At 38.9% G+C, this 20,065-nt stretch overlaps 1 protein-coding gene across 5 annotated transcripts in view; it reads right to left on the bottom strand.

The window, feature by feature from the left end:
- The window catches only part of TNIK (TRAF2 and NCK interacting kinase), a 460,339-nt gene that overhangs the window by 136,396 nt on the left and 303,878 nt on the right, over positions 1-20,065 (bottom strand). For all 5 annotated transcript variants that reach the window (XM_055125449.1, XM_004618863.2, XM_055125450.1 and 2 more), the window contains 3 exons: positions 18,793-18,903; positions 14,129-14,219; positions 11,864-11,994 (listed from right to left, as the gene is read on the bottom strand). In XM_055125449.1, the coding sequence (XP_054981424.1) occupies positions 11,864-11,994; positions 14,129-14,219; positions 18,793-18,903 (333 nt within the window). The remainder of the gene's footprint in view (positions 1-11,863; positions 11,995-14,128; positions 14,220-18,792; positions 18,904-20,065) is intronic.

Below are 20,065 nucleotides of genomic sequence, written 5' to 3'. Positions count from 1 at the left end.
GCAATGATCTATTTTTGTTTGTTTTGCTTTGGGTCACACCCGGCAATGCTCAGGGGTTACTCCTGGCTCTGCACTCAGGAATTACTCCTGGCAGTGCTGGGCAACAACATGGGATACCATGAATCGAGCCCGGGTCGGCTGCATGCAAGGCAGGCCCTACCTGCTCCAGCCCCCTCAATGATCTATTCTATTGTATAGATATATCACACACATAAACTCATTCCAGAGTCTCTTGCCTGCACGCCCAGCTGTCTTCCCCGGGGCCCCTCGGAGGGGATGGGCTCCAGCTTCCCTCCCCACCCCGAGCAGAGCTCCCGGCAGCTGAAGACCACCGCAACCTAGCCACAGCCATGCTCAAGGCCCCTCTCCACACGTCTGGACAGGCCTCATGCATGAAGGTACCGGCAGAGGAACCCAGATGTGTGTAATCTCATTAATGACCAACATCCAGAGACTTAAAAGCAAACTCCCAGAGGCGCTTATAACCTACTTTCCCCTCTGGGAGAAACTAGCAAGCTACTGAAAGCTTCCTGCCCAAATGGGACAGCCTTGCAAGCTTCCCATGGTGTATCCATATGCCAAAGCCAGTAACCAGCTGAATCTCATTCCCCTGACCGTGAAAGAGCCTCCAATGTGGCATCATTGGGAAGGCCGAGAAGAGAGAGGCTTCTAAAATCTCAGGGCTAGGACAAATGTAGAGGTTACTGAGACCACTTGAGCAACTTGACAATCAATGGGATTTCGTGATTCGTGATAAACTCATTCACTTGTTGATAGGCATTTAGATTCTTTCAAGTGTGTGTTATAATAAAATTGCTACAAAAATCCCCATATAAGTCCCATGTGTTTTTATTTCTTTCAAGGTATTTTAAAGCAAATACCTAGGAGTAGAATGGCTGAATTACATAAGAGATTAACATATATAAACCATTGTTATTAATTAAACAATCAATAATTTCATGTGGTTTAACCTAAGGTGTAGAGACAGGACAGGGAATCTTTTTATTAGTATCGTTCACTGATCTATGCTGAAACATTCTCTCAAATCAGCCCTTTCATGACCCCTGAGTGGCAGGCAGATCTGTTCAGTATTTGAAAGAGGCCTAAATAAAGTGTCCTGGGGTCTCAGCATCTTCCTTAAAGTGAAATCTACCTTATATCCAGGGCTTTGAAACATGCTAACTACACTGGGGACTTTCAGTCTATTCTTTAATTGATGGGCCCATCAATGTATTTATATCAATGTTATAGGCTCTTAGTTCTCTTGATTCAACTAGGGATAATAATGCATCTGTAAAATACCCTGTCCTCATATTCCAGATAAAAACAATTCAAGAAGTAATTTTCCTTTTTCACTATTACAATTCAAAATGTATTTTTTGTGGGTGGGGGGCTTTTTGGGTCACACCCACCGATGCACAAGGGTTAAATTACTCCTGGCTCTGCACTCAGAAATTACTCCCAGCAGTGCTCAGGGGACTGTATGAGATGCTGGAGATGGAACCCAGGTCGGCTGTGTGTAAGGCAAATGCCCTGCTGTTTCACTATCGCTTCAGCCCAAGATGTATGCAAAGTAGTATTAATTACTCTCTCTCTCTCTCTCTCTCTCTCTCTCTCTCTCTCTCTCTCTCTCTCTCTCTCCACATGGTTCATCTAGCTCAGTAAGTAACTGAGTTTTTTCTGCAGGCTTTGTCTTACTTAGTGAGGTTCCTGCTATAGTTCATGGTGAAGACACAGCTCATCTATTATAGGCTGACTCAGGAGCAGTTACTGGTAAAGATCGAAACACAGTTCTTTGTACCTGGGGCTTTATGGTTAATTGACACAAACAATCATCTGGGAACATGACGAAAATACTGAGTCACTGTTCGGGAGGCATTAAACAGGAAACACAGCTAGAGAAATCTGAAAATGGTGGATTGTGCTATTATCATAAAACATTTGAACTATATCCAGACCTTGATAATTCTTTTGCTATGTCCCCAATATCCCTGGGAATCAAGTGTTTGTGTAGTTTAAAATAAAGCACATATTTAAAGGTGGTGGCCAGGCACTGAGTCCCTAACCATCAATCCTGAAATCACATTTAAATTAATTCAAGTCCAGAAAGCTTGAGCAGAATTAAAAGACTTTTTTTTTTAAATAATGGGGTAAGAAGGCCCCAGATCAGTCCTGAAATGGAAGAAGAAAATGCTCAGAAATCCCAGCAAATGTCAACTTTGGGTTTTTGCTCTGACTCTCCCTCTGTGGCTCTCCAGTCACAGGCCTGGTCCAAATCACCTTGTGCATTGATCCTTCAGCTGCTCTCCTGCATTCCCAGATCCGCTTCCCCTTCCTGCCTTTGTCCCCTAAAGAAACCAAGGACCTTCTCATATATCATCACCAACTTAATAGGTTTTGTGCTTTCTTTTCCTGCCACATCACCTCAAACACGTGAAACAAACACATGGAATCCACAAGGGCAGGGAACTCTGTTTATTGAAATGTATGTTTTGAGGGCCTAGATCTGGGGGTGGGGATAGGGTGTAAAGCACAAGTTTCACAAGTATGAGGCTCTGGGTTTGATCCGTGGCACATGCATGCACCAAAATCAAAACAAAGGCAAAAACCAAAAAACCCTCACCAAGACAAAGCTAACCAAAAAAATCCCCCAAATCTAGATGGTACCCCTTCACAACAGATGGCTGATAAATGTTCTTGAATGAATAAGTAGAAAGATGCATGAGATGGACAAATATAATGTCCCAGGGCTCTTGGACTCCTGGTAGACCCTGGAGTGACGTTCCACAGATGAATAAACTTGAAGGAAAGGGACTTACTCAAGATCACAGAGCAACTCAGCTGTAAGTTTTGAAAACTAACTCTGAGGTCAGTTTTCTTTTTCAACTGTCATGACAATGTAAGGACCTGAATATTTACCTTTGCTTATTATAAAAAATTATCAGGGTTTATAATATATTGCTTCAGATTCATATTTTTCTACAGGTAACTAAAATATCAACTCAATAAAAGTGCTACAATTTAGCTTGTATTCTCTGATATACATTCTCTGTCCCTCTTGAAGAGCCTGGCAAGCTACCAAGAGTATCCCATCCACATAGAAGAGCCTGGCAAGCTCCCTGTGGTGTATTTGATATGCCAAATACAGTAACAATAACAGGTCTCATTCCCTTGACCCTGAAAGAGCCTCCAATCCTTGGGAAAGATGTATATGGGGAGGCTGCTAAAATCTCAGGGCTGGGATGAATGGAGATGTTACTGGTGTCTCCTTGAACAAATTGATGAACAACGAGAAGACAGTGGTACCCTCAAAACTGATACTTGGAAACTGGTCTGGTCTCAACTTCCTCAAGGCATCTTGGATCAAAAAATAACAGTACTAGGAAAATTAGTCTACTAAATCATACAGATCTGGATTAAAATCTGGTTCCAAATTCAGCTACACACTGAATTCTGTTGAAACCTTATTTTCTGAACTACACAACGGAAGTAACTGATATTAAAGTCTGCAGGTGTGCTGCCTCGCACAAAATCTGGCACACAGTGTGAGCAAGAATACTAATTTCCTTCTTTTCTACTGTTAGATAGAACTATCTTTTCCTATCTAGTTTAGTCTTCTATGGTTTTTATTTTATTGTGATACAATCAAGCAGATACAATAAACAGTTTGTTGGCTAATCCAATAGGCATCTTTTAAATTACTATTTTTCTTTATCACCTCTGTTTAAGAATACAGGAACCATGCATATTTCAACTCCTTTGCAGGTAAAACCAGAAGTTAAAACTGTCACAGCTCTAGTCAATGACATAAAGACAAATATCTTCTACAGATCTCTGGGAATGTATTTGCTTTACATGAAATAAGGAACAAATAACCCATGTCTTGAGAATACTTTCTTACTTCTATGATCATGATACTTAGAACCACAATATTCATTTTGCTACCTGGAGGCAGTAAGTCAACAAATTAATAATGACAGTACTGAAATGTAGGAGCCTAGGATTTGAAGACTCTGGCCCTAAACAGTTTGCCTGTAGATTTCTGTTGACATAGAAACATAAACATAGCCCAAATTATTCTTTAGTGACAATATATGTACAGCAGCAATTTGAAGAAGCATAATTGTTCAGTGAAGAGATGGACAGGTTTGAGTTGCTGATGGTCCTAGAATTATCTCACAGGGTCAGAGAAAAGTGATATTTGATTTATTTAGTACAAATCATATCACATTCCCTTTTGGGGAGTCTTTCTCAAGTTGCAGAGAATCTCTAGGCCAAACCATACTAACTCTTGTGTATTCTTTGTCACATGATCAGGCCAGAGAGAGTTTCTTCTCTAAAATCTCATTGGATATGGTCAGGGATTTCCTCCCTCCCTCCCTCCCTCCCTCCCTCCCTCCCTCCCTCCCTCCCTCCCTCCCTCCCTCCTTCCTTCCTTCCTTCCTTCCTTCCTTCCTTCCTTCCTTCCTTCCTTCCTTCCTTCCTTCCTTCCTTCCTTCCTTCCTCTTTTGTTTTCCAAAAGAACATTTCTATTTCTGCCCACATAGATCCAGAGCTGCTTGTAACCTACATTTAACTGCCCATGCTAGAAAGCAATAAATGTCCTTGACAGGCCTTGTTTAAGCCTTTGGATACATCATCGAGTCCCAAAGACACTTCAGAACTTAAGTACAGGGGAAAATGTTCCAATTACAGTGAGCAAGACAGATCACAGGAGATGAAAAACGGAAGGGGAGGAACAAGATGAGGAGAGAGTCAGGCAGAGATGTTTCCATAGTGGCCATGACGTGATTCATTTTGGCAAGAACTAGGTAACTCATTATTCCAGAGGTGTGTGCAGTCCAGCCTGTGGCATGATCAATGCAATGTGCAAACAGAGCAGAGACAAAGTCTAGTGCCTCTGAGAAGGCAGAAGCAAACACACAACTTCTGGCTGGTGGTGCAGGCATTGTAAACAATGAACATAACAAAGATAAATTCTTTTGAAGGCTGAACCACCCAATCTGGTTTAAAAAAACCTTTCCGATGGCTGACTCAACTATACTAGGAATGAGTGGGATTGTGGCACAGGAAAGAGATCCAGGAAGGATAGAGCTGAGAAACCAAAAAAGTCCACGTTGTGAAGTCAAGTAGACCCCAGTTTCATCAGCTCTCACTCAGCTAGCTGAGTGCCAGGGAACAAAGCTTTCCTTCCTCTGAACCTGTGTCCTTGCGGTAATTTGAATAGAACACCTAGCTTGCAGGTTTATGCAGGTAACTGAGTAAGATAGCCTATGCCAAGAGTATGATGCAATGTAATCCTGGTGCTGAAACATCACTGCTGGTGGAGAGTTCAGACAACAAACCGAAGGCAGGTAAGTTGATAATGACTTCCAGGACTGAATGCACTTCGAGTACCTAGTAGCTGTTAGATGATAGAAGTGAATCAGAAGGGGCTGGAGTGATAGCACAGCGGGTAGGGTGTTTCCCTTGCACGTGGCCAACCCGGGTCTGATTCCCAGCATCCCATATGGTCCCCTGAGCACCGCCAGGAGTCATTCCTGAGTGCAGAGCCAGGAGTAACCCCTGTGCATCGCCAGGTGTGACCCAAAAAGAAAAAAAAAAAGAAAAAGAAGTGAACCGGAAACTTGCAGAAGCACAAAGGAGAGACTTTATCCTTCTCATCCAGTCTCCCCCTACTGGTTAAATCTGGTAAGTGCGATCAGGCAGAAAGTGAGCTAGCTGAGTCTTAGCACCCCCCCCCCACCCCCAGCCACCCCCATCATCTCATGAGGTACCAAAGACATCCAGAGCTCAGAGCCCAGAAGCAATTGTTTCATCAGGGGCATAGCTAGCAGAGTGGATTCTACTGAGTTTCAAAGACCAGTTGACAGCCTTATCACATAAATTATCTGGTACTCTCTTTTTTGTTTTTGTCTTTGAAGAAATTTTATTTTATTTCTTTTTATTTTTAATTTTTTTAGTGAGTCACAGTGAGGGTACAGTTACAGATTCACACCTTTTCGTGCTTGTTTTTCCCTCATGCAATGTTCAAGGGCCCATCCCTCCACCAGTGTCCATTCTCCACCACCAATGAACCCAGTATCCCTCCCAACCCCATCCCATCCCCCCTATCCCACCCCGCCTTTGTGGCAGGGCATTCCAACTTGTTCTCTCTCTCTCCTTTTGGGTGTTGTGGTTTGCAACAGGGGTATTGAGTGACCATCGTGTTCAGTCTCTATTCTACTTTCAGCCTGGTACTCTCTTTTTAGGAATGTTACCACTGGGGAAATGAGCTTGTTTGTTTTGTGTATACCTACTTATCCCTAAGGGCAGTCTGAACCTAGAGGCTAAAGTTAGAGGGAAACATTTTTGGCTCAATATAAGAAACTAGAAGAGTGATACAAATTTGAATTTTGTGACATTTCTAGCCTTTTAAAATCAAATGTGGCTTCAAAGAGAAAAACTTTCATATGATACGTAGTCATAAATATTAACTGTCAACTACTGAGTAGTTACCAAGTGCTGGCATACTTTATTTTATACAATCTTGTAATACACAAGAAGGCAAAATTTCCATTTTAAACCAGCCCTGATCAACTCCAAATGCCTGTCTCTCAGTCACTGTGCCTTTAGAACCAAGGTGGAGAAGCCAGAGCAATGAAAGTATTGAACCACAGGTATTATTAATGATCCTGTTTCACAGCCGAAACAAATTAAGGACAGAAAGCTGAGTACTTTGTTACCTGGCCTAAGGAGAAGTGTTTGTAGGAAAGCTGATACTCTACCCTGCAGCGCATGGCCTGCAGGAAGGACTGACATGGTCTGACTGAGGAATTCTACATACGTAGATGAGAACATAGAGTCACTAGTGGCATGTTTAACAGAAGTTGCAGCTGCTCACTGGAGATAAGACTGTGGAGCTTGTATCCTTCTGCCTTCTTGCTAAATAGGGAGAGGATCTTAGCATGCATCTCAGCAGTAGGCCTTGGTGAAAATAATGCATCATTCTACTCTGCGTATTGTCCTCTTGCAAAACACCCTGAGTGCATCTCAGCAGCAATGGATAGTGAGGTTATTCACTATCTCTGAAGGCCAGTCTCTTAACTAGAGTAGCTCTTTCTATCCTGCTGAGCTAAGGCCAGTTGATTCCCCATATCACAGGTTTAATACTCACTCAACCTTATATCTGTATCTGCGAATGACCCACATATTTGTGTGCCAAGTCTCATAATTAGAGTCTAGGTGAATAACAAATATTACCCCAGATCAGCCCAGAGGAACGGGGGATATGCCAATTCATAGTACTTTTCTTACTTTACCAGTTATTTTTAAGTGGAGCGCATGGGCTCTGCCACGCCTGATAGTGCTCAGGGGTCACTCCTGATTCAAATGTTGCTCAGGCTATCATATGTGGTTCCAGAGATTCAAACTGGAGCCAGTAACATGCAAGTCAAGTGTCTTAACCCCTATAGTAGCTCTCCAGCCCCTTTACCAAATTAATATAGAGACACGATCAATCTAGGTTGCAATTTTAGAATGGGATGGCATGCCACTTAAAATAATTAAGTTCTTGGGGCCGGAGCGATAGCACAGCGGGTAGGGCGTTTGCCTTGCACGCGGCCGACCCGGGTTTGATCCCCGGCATCCCATATGGTCCCCCAAGCACTGCCAGGAGTAATTCCTGAGTGCAAAGCCAGGAGTAACCCCTGAGCATTGCTGGGTGTGACCCAAAAAGCAAAATAAAATAAAATAAAATAATTAAGTTCTCTACTCATATTCCACATATCCCTGGAGTAGGAGAAAATAAGACATATAGGAAACTCTCAGTTGCTTTGGCATTGATATGTATTTGGGAGAGTGCTCAGCTCCACATGCTCCCTCACTGCAGAGATGCTCTGGACACGCTCACCTCTTTCTGTAGCAGCTCTCCGTGATGGGCCTCTGGCCACAGGGATCTTTCTTTAGAGAGCGGTTCCATTAATGCAACGAGTACATTACATCCTTAAATACCTGGCACCTCACATTCGAGTGAAATGAAATTCAGAACTAAAAAATAATTTGAGAGGCCTAGGCATTTCGAACAGTTTTATTAATTTCAAATCTTCTGAATGCTTATTATTAAATGAGAAAGCTTTCATTATTACCCCACATACTTATCAGGGAAATGAAACCTTTCCTTTTGCTTGAAGTGTTTTGACAGAATTTCTGAAAACAAGAAAGGAAGGACCTCCAGGGGAGAGCGAACACACCACACCAGGGAGATTCTGGCTCTCTCCCTCAGGGAGGGTTATTTTCAGTCAGCTACTGCTGGTGCCTGGTAGATAGCAGACAAAACCAGACTGGAATAAAAAAAAAAAAACATGAGCTCCTCAAACTACTTTCCTAGGGAGCCACCTTTTTTTTTTTTTTATAAAAATACTGTCATTTTTAGATCAATTTTCTCCAGTGTTTCAGATATTGCTGACACATCATAATCAATAGCACATCAGATAGTAAGATAACATTATAGTCTTCCTTAGTTCTTGTACTTCACTTTTTTTTTTTTTGCTTTTGAGATCACACCCGACAATGCACGGGGGTTTGCACTCAGGAATTACTCCCGATGGTGCTGGGGGGGATGATATGGGATGCTGGGAACCGAACCCAGGTCGGCCATGTGCAAGGCAAATGCCCTACCCACTGTACTATGGCTCTAGCCCATTGCACTTCACTTTAATTTGAAATCAAGATTTTTTTTTTGGTGGCAGTATTTTATAAAACCCCCCATCATCTTTTATTCTAGACATGTCCTCAAAGGTAAAAACATCTATCACTCATGAGAGGGCAAAATGTTGACACCAGTTTCTGGGGCTTATATATAGAATTGGGCTGAATGGATATAGTACTGAGCCAAATGGACTACAGCACACATAGTACCAATCTTGTGAACTTTGATGGAGTCCCAAGTAAACAACCTAAAGCATAAAATGTTGCCCAGCCAGGGCCCAGAGATAGTATGGTGGTTAGGGCCCATGACTACTATGTCTGATCCAGGTTTGATTCTTAGCACCACAAAGTCTCCTGGGCATCACCAGGTGCATCTCTGTAAGACCCCCAAACCATCTGGATGAACAGGGTATCCCTGATGCCCCAGGCAGCCTGGCATCCTCAGGCCCTTTCTTTGAACTGCCTGTGTTGTTGGCTGGGAATCATCAGGGGGGCCCTGGCCCTCTTGAGCACCACTTGGGAGACCCAAGAAAACAAAGCCCCAATGAAATCAGACGGCATATCCAGATACTACTTGGTGCATTCCTTATAGATGGTGGCAGTTTAATAAATAGATGCTGAGTGATGAATGAATGTGTATGAAAGTCAAGGAACTGTCAGGTGTCTCTTGGTGACAGACCATATTTGAAAGAATCAGGAATAAAACAAAAGATATGATCTGGTACCAACCCAGAAGGAGAAAGTTTACATAGAATCACTCCTCTGGTCCACAGCAAAACAGTGTTGTGGTGAAAAAAAAAATCTTTGACACATCTCCAAATGTTCCTTTCTGCCAGGTTCTCCTTACTTCTCCCTATCAAGGTCTCTGGTTCACCCTTGACTAGTGACTAGTAAAACTCACATTCTTGCCAAAATTTAGTCCTCCTCTTGGACAAGTTACAGTTATGACAAACCTGATAAACAATTTTGCACCCAAGGCTACAGAACAGATACACGTGGGTCTGTTTTCTCATCAGAAGTCTTCATTTCTGCCTTTTATTTTTCAAAAAACATTTGGGTGACAACTAGCAGTGCTCAAGGCTTCCTTCTGGCTATGTGCTCAGGGGACCATAGATGGTGCCTGTGATTGAACCTCGGTTAGTCACACGCCAGGTAATCATCCTGCCCGCTGCACTATCTCTCCGGCTCTAGAAATCTTCATTTCTTAATGGAAAACACAGAAATTAATCTTCAGTTTATGGAGTCTTGGGACATCAGAACAGTAATATGGAGATTCTAGTACTTCTGATTCACCCAGTGTTGCAATGAGCTTCCCAACACGCCAGACTTCATCCACACCTATTACCCAGTGGGCTCAAAACTGTTTCACCTATTCCAAACCATGTTATTCGGTATAATTTGAGGAAAGAGAACCAGCGTATCGGTTTTGTTCCAAGTTTTGATTTGTCCATAAGACTAAGCTTCTATTTCTCTATGAGAAACAACTAAATCATAGGAACCTATTTTATGTCACAGAATAAAAGTCCATATATACTATAGTCAGTAAAATAAAAACTTGAAAAGATAAGCTAAAAATAAACCTTTATTCTCCATGGTAGTCTGAAATATCTGTGGTCCAGATGTAGACAAGATAGCACTTGCTAAATATAGCTATCATTTAAAAAATTGTTTATGAGACTATTATGATACACATATCTGGACTGGGACATACACTTGATAGTAGCTCCTCTGAAGGGATTTGAAAATAAAATTATTTAAATGTGCTTATCATTAGCAGTTTAAATAAATGACATTTTATTTTGGCAAGAGATTAATTTTTAACTTGGCAGCTGTTTTCAAACAGATTGTTGTCAGGTTATTCCAGTGACTAACTTTGAAAGAGGAAGGAAATTTACAAGAGATTATTTTGTTTTCAGTTTCAAGCTTGTATTTCTCCAAAGAGGCAAATAATTTGTCACTGCCTGAGACACTGGGTTCTGAAGACATTTTAGTATTTGTGTTTTCGTGACCTAATTTCAATAATAACCCATATGTGGAGAACTAAAAACGCTCTTTAAAAGAGGAATTCTTTAAAAAAGTTTCTTCTTCAGGGGTTGTTTCCTTGGTGAACTGGAGGTTTACCAAGGAGCAGACCGTAGAAGGCAATATATTGGGAATCGAGAGTTAGGAAGCCTGGGTTCAAGCGCCAGCCATGAAGATCACTAGCTCAGAATTTACCACAAAGGTCTTAACTCTCAATCTCTTCATCTGGAAGACAGGGTATTTCTAGATGATAACCGAATTCCTTTGGTAAAAAATCCCATGGACTTATAAAATCAGCTTTAGGTATGCCAGATTTTGCACAAGTCTGTCTCACAACCTACATGAACATACATCATCTACTCCATCTATTACACAATCTGAAAACTCTCAAATCCTACTTCCCTTTTGTTTCTAAATATGTCTTTGTTCTCTACCATAATCCATGACAAAAAGTGTTCCCTGAAATTGCAGCTGTTGATAGGATTGTAACCCTAACTTATGTTTGATTTTGCTGAGAAAAATAGAAAGAGGAGGACTTCTTGAGGTAAGTGAGAAATTTCATCCCCTACGTAAACCCTAGTTTGGATTTACTAGAAAAGTTTCTGCTTAATACAAAGAAAGAGGTCTCAAGTCAAATTTCTTTGAAATATCATAAAGTGTTGCGTAGAAACAATGACATAGCTACCCACATTCCATTTGGTTGTCTCTCATTGAAAAGAAACCTTAATAATCATATTATGAGCAATGCAGAAATGAGTAAGTCCAATTATTTTTAAATCAGAAAAAGGTGACTTAAGGCAACAAATTCATATGCAGATTTCTTTTAACATAAAAGCTATCAAGATATATACTTTTCTAAAACTGTAAATTATAACTAGGGTAGAAATCTATTTTCTAATAAGAGTAAATTCAAGGGAACATAGACTAGGGCTTAGAGTTTTACAAATAGGCAATCAATAAGATGGGTGAATTCATTAAAAAAAAACTCTTGCTTGAATGTCTTGTCATTTTAAATTTAAATAATGTTTTACATTTCTCCCTCTAGATCACATAAATAATGATCCCAAAGAAATGTGAGAAATTTCCCATCGCAAGACTCAGGATGAGATGTTATGCATGCTTTTGAAACATATAAAGATGGAAGAAGTCATACCTTGAAATCATATGTGGCATCTGGGTTTTCATCACAGGCAATCACTTCTGGGGCCATCCAATACGGGGTCCCAATGAAAGTATTTCTCCTGCCCACTGTTCGGTCAAGCTGAGCACTGACACCAAAGTCCACTATTCAAGAGAAGACAAGTGCATACAATCTATGATCTTCATATGGTGGTAAAATGAATATGCATTTTTATTGTGGTAAAATGTACATTAATTAAAAGCTGTCATTTTATCATTTTAGGTATAAAGATCTGTAGTATGTATAATCACATGGTTTTGAAGCCATTTCCACCATCCCACTCCAGAACGTTTTCATTTTCCCAGATTGAAATTCTGTAGCCATTAAACAATTATCTTTCCTTCCTACACTATCCACAAGCCCCAGGCAACTGACTTCCTTTTTTTAAGTGGAGTGGACACATATGGTGGTTCTTAGGGTTTACTCTATGCTTAGGGATCAAACCTGGTGGTACTCAGGAGATCATATGGGGTGCTGGGAATTGAACCAGGGTTGGCCACGTAATGCCTTCTCTGCTGTTCTATCTTCCCTGCTTCAATTTTATGTTTCTACAAATTTGATAACTAAAAGATAGGAGTAAGTGAAATCATGTAAAAATTTGTCTTTTCTTTGGTGACTGATCTATTTCATTTAACATAATATCTTTATCTATGCTTCAACCCATGTCAATACTTCTTTAAAAATATGTTCAAGGATTATTAAATAAAGATGCTAGGGGCATATGCAGATGAATAGAGAATAGTTCTATACTCAACTGACTTAGAACCTGTCAGGATGCCTTTGTGACTACTCTTTTCTTTTCATTAACAGGGAAATGGTCTTGCTGCCAACTTTTAAAGGCTATTTAGAAATGCCACATTTTGTTTGTCCATTTATGTCCGGATGGACTCTTAGGTAGCATCTACTTTTTCTTCATTGTGAATGAGAACTTTTAATTGGATATGTAAATGAATGAAGTGCACCAGTGAGAAATTGCAAAGTGAATTTAGTTACACCAAACCTCAGCAAGGACCAGAAACAAGTGGTAAGTACTAAACAAGCTTGGTTGTGTAAAAGCTTAGTGTGTAGGTTTACAAAGAAAATTATTGTGAGATAAATTAATGGAGTCAGATTGCCTGTTTTCATCCCATTATTCCACATATTAGAGATATGAATTAGGGGAGGTAGTTAACTACTTTGCAATCCTGTTTCCTAATCCATATACTGAAACTTATCAGAGTTTCATAGAGTTGCTCTAATGTTAAAATGAGATCATCTATGCAAGTATCTTGCACACGACCTGGAATAGAATATTCTCTTAGTAATTTTAATAAATGATGATGAATATTCTGAAGATAGCTTATCCAGACATTACATATTAAAATTTTTTCGCTATACAGCTTTTGTCTTAAAATAAAATGTTCATGAGATAAAATTCTGGTACCAAATAATAACTATGAACAACTAAAATCATATATCTTTAACAAAAAAGAACAACAAATGTTTGGGATATAAACATAGAAGGTATTTAAATCTATCTGAAAATAACTAGTGGTATACATTAGCTTAAGTTATATATCCTTTAGGATATTTGTCAATTCATGCTCTTAATTATATTTACCAAGCAGGCAAATGGCTTTAGGCCATTCTTCAGATACCTTATCTGAAGAACCCCAGATTTACTGTGGGAGGGGCTCAACTGGCAGCCAGAGAAAACATTTCTTTTCCTGATATCTATGGCAGATGGAAGTGGGAAAGAGGTAGAACATCCATTTTTCAGAATTGCATAGTAATAATAATGTTATTATTATTATATGCTTGCATTGCATAAAATAAAATATAAAAAAGTAATGCAAAACATGAAAATATTGTGAGAATCCCATTATTAAAAATATTTATAACTGGATTTTTTTAATCAAAAAAGAGTTATCACTGTACTGCCATTGTTACAAGATAAACAAATGATAAACCATAAGGAATCATTTAGAGCATAATCTAAAGGATCTTTGCTTTTAAAAAAGTAAATATTTCTACACATTAGTTTAGCACATGAATTTACCAAGTGTATACCAATTCACTCCTTAAAGCATTTTTCAATACTATTTTAAAACAGAAACACTTCCCATTCCATTTTCACCACAATGACCTCCAGGTTCATGGTGAAAAAAATCATTACAAAACAAGCAGCAAACCGATGTAACATTTTGAAATAATCTCATCAATTCCTGCTATTTGTAGACTCACTGAATTTGTTCTTACCCAGCTTAACTTCAGCATTTTCTGTCAGCAAGACATTTTGCCCTTTAATATCTCGATGAATCACTTTATGCTGGTGCAGGTGACTCAGACCCTGGATGATGGAGAGTTGAGATGTGTTAATAGGAATATAAGCCAAGATAGAAATAAACTATCTTGGATGTTAATGATCCAAAAAAAAAATTTCAACTCACCAAGAGATACTTTCATGATTATAGTCACATCTGTCAGTGCCCACAGTGCTGTACTAAACTGTAGTAAATTGATATATACAGGTGGTCCTTGTAAAACACAATGCTGATTAAAAGAACCCATGCACATCAGGTTTGATTAGGCACCCCAGAGCCACACTGAGATGAGATAATTTCAACAGGCACATGTTTTGGTTAACAGGACTATTAAAAAGTGAGGTCTTTACTGGTTTGTAAAGGAAACATCTGTAGAACCTCCTCATAGAAAGCTGATTTAAGCAAATCCTGCATTTTGGGGAATATTACTTAAATTTAAATTAAAAATGACCTTCTATTGTATAACTTTTACTAATAAAAATATTTCTTAGACTAGACAAAAAATTTTCCATTGCCTTTAGACATTGTGGCTTACATTAAACAAAAACAAAACCTCCAATTTTCTTTTTATCCCTAACATTTTTAATACTTTATGGGGATGATTATATAAAATAAACATTTGATGGCATATATAATTGATTATGGTCCATATCTCCATAAATTTCTCTGATTTTGGTTACTTTATGGGGAGAGTCATAAAACCTACAGACTTTAAGGTAGTAATGCTTCTAAGATAAAAATGAGTCTTGAGGCAAATCATATTATACTACACTTGTTAAATCAAGGATTTCTATACTCATGAATTAACATTTCATTACTGAAGATTTTGTGAAATCTTAACTTTTCTCTACAATAAAACTATGGTACAAAATATTAAGTTGACACATAAAGAAATGAAACAGTACCTAAATTTCCATGTTGAAAAAATTCAGCATATGAATCCAGATGCCCCCAAAGGTCACTGGGTAAAGTTTAAGAGTATCAACCAAAGTAAACCACATAGAAGAATATTTTAAGATTTTTTTCAGTCTGTAAAAAAATTACCTGTCGTGTCTAGTATCTAGTCAGTTGAAGTCAAAGTAAGTATCTGATTAAAATATGCTGTTTTAACAGTCTATAAACATCCCATAAATTCCTAAAAGACAGTTTGAAGATCCCTTTCTCTCTCTTTTACGAACAAAGAGATTGAAAGCTGATTAAAAAAAACACAGGAGCAAGCCCACGATTGTATTTAATGAGAACAAACACTGACACAAGATTTTTGAAACTTCTGTGACCAGCAATCTTGGTGAACAAGTGTCTGCTCCAATGAATCACCTCATCATTATCCCTCAAGAGAATAAACTGAAAGAGCAAAGAATACCATATTTTTATACATATGAAAACCAACTACTAAAAAGTCCTTAGGGTTCAGTGAAACAGCCCTGCTGCTTTTTAAAGAATGGAGATGATATAACCAATCCTCTCAGCATATAGAAGGATAGAATAGATAGAACTTCCCGGAGACCTGAGATTTTCCTGGAACTCACAAGGTGGTCTGGAAGGCTAACTAGTCATGGAGTGTGTAACATTCTCAGTAAGAAATTAAAATTCAGCTTACACCATGGAATATTAATATAAGAAGATAAATGTTATGTCTGAAGGAAATCAGGAGCCATATCTCCAAGTTTATCCCTGAAATGTTCTGCACGCAGTTTGAGAAAAACATTGTGGGCTGGAAATGTGGCACAGAAGGTAGAGCTCATACCTTGCCTGTATGAGGCTCGGGGTTTAATCCCCAGAACTAAGAAGGATTTTCTAAAAAAATACAAAGATTATTTTTGACTACTTTATAAAAGTCTTGGAGGACTCTCTTATTAATTTCTTGGAAGAGTGTAGTTTTTCATGTCTTTCACATTTCTATCTATAAACTTCTCAAATCAATTTTTAAGTGTGGTATAAAGCAATTGTTAAACTTCATGTTTTCATACTGCCATTTAATTTCTCAAACTTTATCCACTGATAAGATCCTGTTTCTCTACACAACTAAAGCATATCAGTGATCGCAAACCAAGGCCCACATGAAATGGATTTCTGCTAGAATTTATATCCTCTTTCTTTGAGCAATTATCTACTCTTATTACAATATCACTATATTTTAATTATTTAACAGTTTTAAAAAATCCCAATAACTTGTAGCATCAACCTTATATATTTGTTCTTTAAGATTACCTTGGCTGCCTTCTGCCCAGAGATGAACCGAGAGCCACGGCACGAGAAGCAGAGCCTCCGCGCCTATTGACTGTGATCCTGAGGTCTCCTAACCCATTTTGGCACCAGAGCGGATGCTTGAGCCATGCATTTTGACTGTGAACTGAGCTACAACCTCGTGCAGCCCGGGGAGGGATTTTTTTTCCCTCTCCACCCCATTTTTCTGAGCGAAAATGGCGGCAGCGGCAGCAGCCACGGGGTGAGAGCCACCCTCTAAGACCCCTCCACCAGGAGGTAGGACTTTCTTTAGTGACGTAGCCTGTAGGTGGTCCTGGGAGGGGGGGCGTTCCCGGCGCGCCTTCCGCCCAGAGATGAACCGAGAGCCGCGGCACGAGAAGCAGAGCCTCCACGCCTATTGACTGTGATCCTGAGGTCTCCTAACCCATTTTGGCACCAGAGCCGATTCTTGCAGCCATCCATTTTGACTGTGATCTGAGCTAAAATATTAGAAACCCAAAACCGCGCGGCCGCAATAGCGGCCGTGCGGACTCAAAGTCTTCACTCTTACCAATGAAGAGAAATTATTAGATGATGCCTATTCAGCAGGCCTGATTGTTGGGGAAAATTTCCAATCAATAATAGTGAGTTCTGTATGGAAATATGAAATGTACTCAATATATATAGGGAATAATGGGAATATCATTAGCTACTTAGATGGGGGGTGGGGTGGGAGGGGGGTGTATTGGGGTTCTTGGTGGTGGAACGGGTGCACTGGTGAAGGGATGGTGGTTTAATCAGTATTTGACTGTGACTTAAACCTGAAAGCTTTGTATTTTTTTTGTTTTCACGGTGGTTCAATAAAAATGTTTCTTTAAGAAAAAAAAAAAAAGATTACCTTGGCTAATTTTCACCTTTTGCCAGGAATTATATCCAAATCATATTGCAGAACTCAAATCCTCCATATTCACAACTAACCTAGAGTATTTTTTTTTTTTTGGCTTTTTGAGTTACACCTGGCAATGCCCAGGGGTCACTCCTGGCTCATGAACTCAGGAATTACCCCTGGCGGTGCTCAGGGGACAATATGGGATGCTGGGAATTGAACCCAGGTCGGCCGCGTGCAAGGCAAACGCCATACCTGCTGTGCTATCACTCCAGCCCCGAACCTAGAGTAATTTTGATAGGAATCATATTGATAATCTAGTAAAATCATGAGTAAAACTGGGGATAAATAACACCTTTATAATATTAATGTTCTAATCTGTGAAATAATATATACCATCTACAGTTAAGGTTGTCATTAACTTCACACAGTAATATTTTAGTTTTCAGTGTAGAAACTGTATTTCTATAGATTTCTTTGTGTTTTTTTGTGAAACAAGGTAGTTTTTATTGAATGAAATTTGCTTAGAAAGATATCAGATGGGAGAAAAAGGTGAAATGTGTTCAAGAGAGAACTAGGGTAACCCAGAATGGAAATAAGTAAACAAAAAAACCATAGAGACAAGCAAGCAAGATTGTGTTCAAGGGAGAACATGGGCTTGAAGAGGAAGCCTTTAAGTTTATTTATAAGTATTTGTTTCATATACTATAAAATAGTCATTAAAATTCTTCATTTTGCATTGCCTAATGTAATTTTAAATAAAAATATATTTTCATGTCTTTTTTGTCTTTCAGTCTACAAAATCTTCAGCATATAATCTGTCTCTCAAAGGCATACCTTGGATACATCATGAATAGTCCTAATTTCTATTTTCTTATTTAAGAAAGCAGAAGTATAATTAAATACACAAGTAGATCAAGAGAGAATATTTAGCTTACATAAATAGTCTCCATATTAGTAGCAAGAGACAACTTAAATAGTCTAAATGAGCTAAACTGTGATCCATTACTTTCTCCCTAAACTGAATTTAGCAAGCTCATTGCTATCCAAATTAATTGATTATGGAATTTATGGGGAAAATCTGGTTCTTGTCCAGCCATCTTATTGACTTAAGTGATTTACATTTCAAATAAGTATTTTTTTACAATGTAAAAGCAGCTAACAAGGTTGCATGCACTGACATGGCTAATCACAGAACCCTTGAACTATTTATTAATTTTTAGAAAAGAAAAAATAAAGTACCTCTCTAACGATCAATTTTCTTTATAGAATACTATCTCCATCATCTAAAACCAGATTTCTGGTTAGAAAGTCCAATAGAAACAAATCCCTTGGTAAGGGAAATCACTCAAGGTTAATTCTCCCAAAATAATTGTCCACAACCTCAGCAAAATGGCTTTCACAGTGCAGTAAACACATCACTGTTAGAATAAGACTTTCAAAATATCTCTAATATGCTTATGAATTTCAGTGTCAATTTGTAATAAAGTTAAAATCTTCCCAAGACAGCATGTATGGTCACTTACTCGTAAGATCTCCCTGCAGATGTATGCGATCCACTCTTCCTTCAAAGTGTTCCCTTTTGTGTTCTTGATGAGGTCAGTGACAGAACCAGCGCCACAAAACTCCATCACCAACTGGCAAAGGAAGCAAACAGGACATTATCATCATTATAATTTACAGCTTCCATTGAGTTAAGAAAGCATAACATATTCTGGTTGCTACTGCACAATGCCATTCCTGAGGAAAAAGTGATTGTGAAACAATCTATAAATCATAAATGTTTTTGTGATTGTGGTCGAGGTACACAGTTACAACAGTGTTTGTATTTTCGCTTTAAATTCACAGAGTTACTGCCCTAATTTATACCAATAGCAAAGCGGGTAGGCATTTGCCTTGCACGAGGTTGACCTGGGTTTGATTCCTTTGTCCCTTTTGGAGAGCCCAGCAAGCTACTGAGAGTATTCTGCCCACTGGGAAGAGCCTGGCAAGCTACCCGTGGCATATTTGATATGCTAAAAACAGTAAAAACAAGTCTCACGATGGAGCTGTTACTGGTGCCCACTCGAGCAAACTGATGACCAACAGGATGACAGTGCTCCAGTGCTACCTAGGTCCTCCTCTACTGTCCTAGTATTATTTCTAAGCCTTCTCTTCCTTTCCTCCCCCACCCTCAAACATACATTTTCTTTGTAATTTATTCCAATAATGATAGGAATATTATTTAAAAAATTTTAAACTTTCTAATCTTTAAAAGTAGTTGCAAAATAAGGAAGATATCCATATTCTAAGCTTCTTTAAATTAAGGAATCTAGGTGATTCGGACATAGTTGAGAATATTTCTGTGTTAAATATTCAGAGCTGAACTCATATTTCATACAAAATTTGGGTGATTTCACTATATGTTAGTTATGCGTCTCTAAGTAGGTCCAAGTTAGAACAATGCACACTGTTTGTGCTGATGGTTTGTAAGTGACACTGTAAGCTGTCAGAATGGGGACTATTTGTTTTTAATTAACTTCATTAAATGTCCCCATGAGACTGGACACATCAGATAAATTTAATAACGATAAGCCCTAATTTACCACTTTTCATCCAAGAAGTTCCAAGATCTCTATAAATAAAATCTCATTACAGTATTCAACAGCCTTATAAAACTAGCTAAAAAATAAGCAAATAAACATCTTCTTTACCTAACAGGGAAAGTAGAAAGCAAAAGAAAAAAAGCCATGAACAATCAAACAGCTCTTCTGTTTATTTTCTGGTTTCTAAAAAACTCATTCACATCCACCTTTTTTT

Source organism: Sorex araneus, chromosome 2, assembly GCF_027595985.1.
Source record: "Sorex araneus isolate mSorAra2 chromosome 2, mSorAra2.pri, whole genome shotgun sequence".
NCBI classification, from domain to species: Eukaryota; Metazoa; Chordata; class Mammalia; order Eulipotyphla; family Soricidae; genus Sorex; species Sorex araneus.
Note: the sequence above shows the minus strand (reverse complement) of the source record. Positions and strands in the feature narration are given on the sequence as shown.